The sequence below is a fragment of the Buceros rhinoceros genome, unplaced genomic scaffold (assembly GCF_000710305.1).
Source record: "Buceros rhinoceros silvestris isolate BGI_N320 unplaced genomic scaffold, ASM71030v1 scaffold7534, whole genome shotgun sequence".
NCBI lineage: Eukaryota > Metazoa > Chordata > Aves > Bucerotiformes > Bucerotidae > Buceros > Buceros rhinoceros.
Window position 1 is genome coordinate 12,320 of NW_010406412.1, and position 3,979 is coordinate 16,298.

The 3,979-nt window shown below is 41.4% G+C and overlaps 1 protein-coding gene across 1 annotated transcript in view; it reads left to right on the plus strand.

Annotated features, from left to right (window-relative positions):
* ST8SIA5 (ST8 alpha-N-acetyl-neuraminide alpha-2,8-sialyltransferase 5) overlaps positions 1-3,262 on the plus strand; it is a gene marked incomplete at its 5' end in the record, with an annotated part of 13,303 nt that extends 10,041 nt beyond the window's left edge. Inside the window, 2 exons of the mRNA XM_010134076.1 lie at positions 1,475-1,567; positions 2,577-3,262. Coding sequence (XP_010132378.1) covers positions 1,475-1,567; positions 2,577-3,045 — 562 coding nt within the window. The remainder of the gene's footprint in view (positions 1-1,474; positions 1,568-2,576) is intronic.
* Between the last annotated feature and the right edge of the window lie 717 nt (positions 3,263-3,979).

Sequence of the window (3,979 nt, forward strand, 5' to 3'; positions counted from 1 at the left end):
GCTCTTTTGACAGAGAGGAGTTTTTGGAGTCTTATGAGAGCACAGTTGATGCAGGTTGTGTCTTTTTTATGAGGAATTACCACTTTCAACAAATTCAGGTTTTCTTAATTCTGGTGGGAGTTTACTGTTCAAAAACACTGAAGCTGAGTATTTGAAAACCTTTTTCAAATACAATCTACTGAGTACAGCGCCCATTGCTAGGTGAAACCGAGGGTGCTGGAGGACGTAAGAAGGATATTGCATGACCTAGCAAAGAAAAGTGCTGGAAATAATGTTGCCTGTGAGAAGGATGAGGTGGCTAAAAAAAAAAACCAAACTCTCTGACCTATAAAGAGGGACTCTCTGGAAGGTAGATGTGAGCCTCCTGAGTCTGAGATAGACCTTGAAGGATTTTTTCTACATTCTTCTGCTCCCCCTCTCGTGCTCTCCCTGTGACTGAGAAATTATGTTGACAACTGAACTGTATTATTGTGAAAACTCCGAGCATCACTTACCCTAAATATCTTCACAGTTTTCTCCTATTCAACCTGATCTTCAGAAATGTTCAGGCATTGGGCACAGCTGCATTTCTGAGGTGCGGGGGTCTTAGCAGTGATGGCTCTTATTGAGGTTTATAGATCAAAGTTTTCAGAATGTCAGCAAGTATCTAACACTAGCTTAAACTGAGTGAATAACAAGATACAAGACCACGTACGTTGCCTCTAAATAACACATGTTGAAGCTTTTTTTTTATTTGGCAGGGTTTCCTCTAGGAGTGAAGCTCATGTGATAGCTTGTGTGTATGTGAGTGTGTTTCAGTAATGTCAGCATCTCTTGAGGCATGCTCTGAATTTTGCGAGATGATGAATCTAGGTCAAGGCCAAGGTGAGTAGAGGCTGAGCAAAGTCAGGGTTGGCAAATCTTGATGAGTTTGCTCCAGATAGCTTTGACATCCTCTGGTGGATCTGTTCACCTGGAATTGCTGCTCTTGGAGTGCGCTGGGAGGTACTTGTAAAGAGAAAAGGAAGGGAAGCAGATAGTTTTGGGTTAATTAGGACTGGACTGACTTGTCTGTTGTGAAGCATTTCCCCTAAATTCTCTTGGGTGCAAACAAAGCCTGTTAAAGGCGATGTTACAGTTAATCACTGAATACAGCTCAACTGTTGCTGAGGAAGCCTTTGATTTTATGGGCTGATTGCTTTTGGGGCTTCATCCCGTTTCTCGTCTAAACTCCCAAGGTAAATAGCTGAACTGCTGTTAAGGAAGCAAAATGAGTGAGCATTGCTTACATATGTTAAAGGAGATCCGGGGCAAAAAAAAAAGCCCTTAAGAACTTGTTACTTTAATGCACAGTTTGGGCATCAACATGTTTCATACAATTTTTAATTCTCAATCGGGGTCTAGATTGAAGAAATGCTTCAATCAATTCGACTTTGTAGTCCTAAAAAAGTGCAAGCTATTGTTTACCTTTCTCACTGATTTCTTTCCTTTACAGATGCAATTTGCCTCCTATATCTGAGAAATACTTGACGGATGTTGGGGTAAAGACGGATGTCGTGACTGTCAATCCCAGTATAATTACGGAGAGGTCATTTCTGGGTTTTGTACTTTCATCTCCTATTGCTTTTCCAATTTACTTTTCACTAAGTTCTAACCGTTGCAGAGAATGTTTTTCCTCCCTAATATAACTTTAAATGGACGCTATGAATCACACGTTTCATTCTGAATTGAAGTTATTCAGTATATGGAATCAGTAACAACCTACACAAATGTGTTAAATGCTTAGGCCTACACATTGATAACAGAAAGTAGGAAGCTGACGAGTTAAAATCCTAACATCAGAACCATCCTTCCCCTAAAAGTCTTGTGCCCTGCTTACAAGCCCCAGGCAAATGTCTCAGAGCCATTCAGGGTGGAAGCCACTGGATCCCGCCCTAAATGCTTAGATAAAGTAGCTCACATTGTCATATGTTTTTAAAAAAGCCACTTAAACTGTGTAGCCAGGATTGACTTGGTGATTTTAATTTTAAAATTGTTAACAACGTAATGCCACCTTGCTGACAGGTTTGGGACCGTGGGTCTAATTATTGCTTTGCCTTCTCACTGCAGGAATGTGTGTATTTTCTCAAGCAACTTAAAATAATTTGTTTGCATTTTGGATATTTTTTTTAATGTTACAGTGAAACATTTTAGGCATTTGCTCTGCTTTGGTGTTTGCCACCTTTTTATACAGTTCTGTACTGCATAACGCACTATGCAGCTGACCAAATCTGGGAAAAATTACATACCTCTTACGCCAAAATGAGAAGTGAGAGATTATTGGACATATCTACGAAGTTTGTCCACTGTTTAATGAGTGTATTGTCAAAAGGGGGGACAATATGTATCTTTTTATCCCTTGCATCTTTGCCCTAAACTTCATGCTGATGCAGCTTTAGCTACAAATCTAAATATATTCCCCTTGTTAATTGAAATATCATTTCAATTATCTCTGTATCAGAAATGTTTCGGTAAAATCCCGTGGGGGGTTTCCTGTCTGCTGCATCCAGACTGAGTCCGCGCTGGCCTGACCATCACTCTCATCCTCTTCTCTCTAGATTTCATAAGCTGGAGAAGTGGAGGAAACCCTTCTATGACGTGCTCCAGGTCTACGAGAACGCTTCCGTGCTGCTGCCAGCTTTCTACAACACTCGCAACACGGACGTCTCGATCCGGGTCAAATATGTTCTGGATGATTTTGAATCTCAGCAAGCTGTTTATTACTTTCATCCCCAGTATCTCATCAACGTCTCACGCTACTGGCTCGGCCAAGGGGTGCGGGCCAAGCGGATTAGCACCGGACTGATCCTGGTGACTGCTGCCCTGGAGCTCTGCGAAGAGGTCCACCTTTTTGGCTTTTGGGCCTTCCCAATGAACCCCTCAGGGATTTTTATAACTCACCACTACTATGACAATGTGAAACCTCGCCCTGGTTTTCACGCTATGCCCTCAGAAATCTTCAACTTCCTCCACATGCACAGCAAGGGGATCCTGCGGGTCCATACGGGGACCTGCAGCTGCTGTTGATGTGGACGCTTCTTCCTCTGATGCAAAAGTGTAACAGGAACTCGATGCCTGCGTATTGTGTTGGAGGTTTTATTATACCCTAAGATTATGCAATAATTGTTTGATATAAATTTCCTCAAGGCATTGCATCCCATAGGATCTAGGATACCAGCATCTTTCCTGCTATCAGAGTTGGGTCCATGACAGTGTAGGAGGAGCAAAACTCCTCTCTCCTAGGGTGTACACTGCCCTGGAAAGCAAGCCGGATAAGAAGCACATTTCCAATAGGTTTAGGGATAAACAGAGCACGTTAAAATAGTTGTGATTTCACTATGAAGAAAAGCACCAAACCTTTGAGGAGAATCAGTGGTGGAGAATTTTAGCACAGTCTGTATGACTTTACATAGGTTTCTGAATCAAGTACCTTGTGTCATTGCCAGATTTTATTGAAAGCACTGTTCTCTGGCATTTGGGTTTTTGAAAATACTCTTTGGCATTATAATTTTTAAGGGGATGTATACAACTTGAGGTCTTTGTTCCGTAATGTCACAAAATATTGGTGAAAAATAGCAAATAGGTGTGATAGGAATAAAGATCACTTTATGAATTTTCTCAGCCAGGATAGAAAAGAATGTTAAACTCCCATTCACAGCAATGGGTAACTCTGTTGATCATGCTGTGCAATTGTTTTAGAGTTTCTTTCCTTCTTCCTTCTTGTGTCTGGTGTCCTCTGCTGATCATGTTTTCTTTCTCATTGTCTGTAACGCTTTCCGTCTAGCTAACGCATGAGCAATGTGTGTGCCTCCTCCTACAGTGACCATCTCAGCTTCAGACTGAGTCCTTATTGAAGAAACATGCTCCTTTGCACTTCTGCAAGCTTTTAGTGGGCTGAAGAGCAAGGAGATCATGTAGTTATATTTTCTGAATTGATATTTTGGTTCAGATATCACCGATA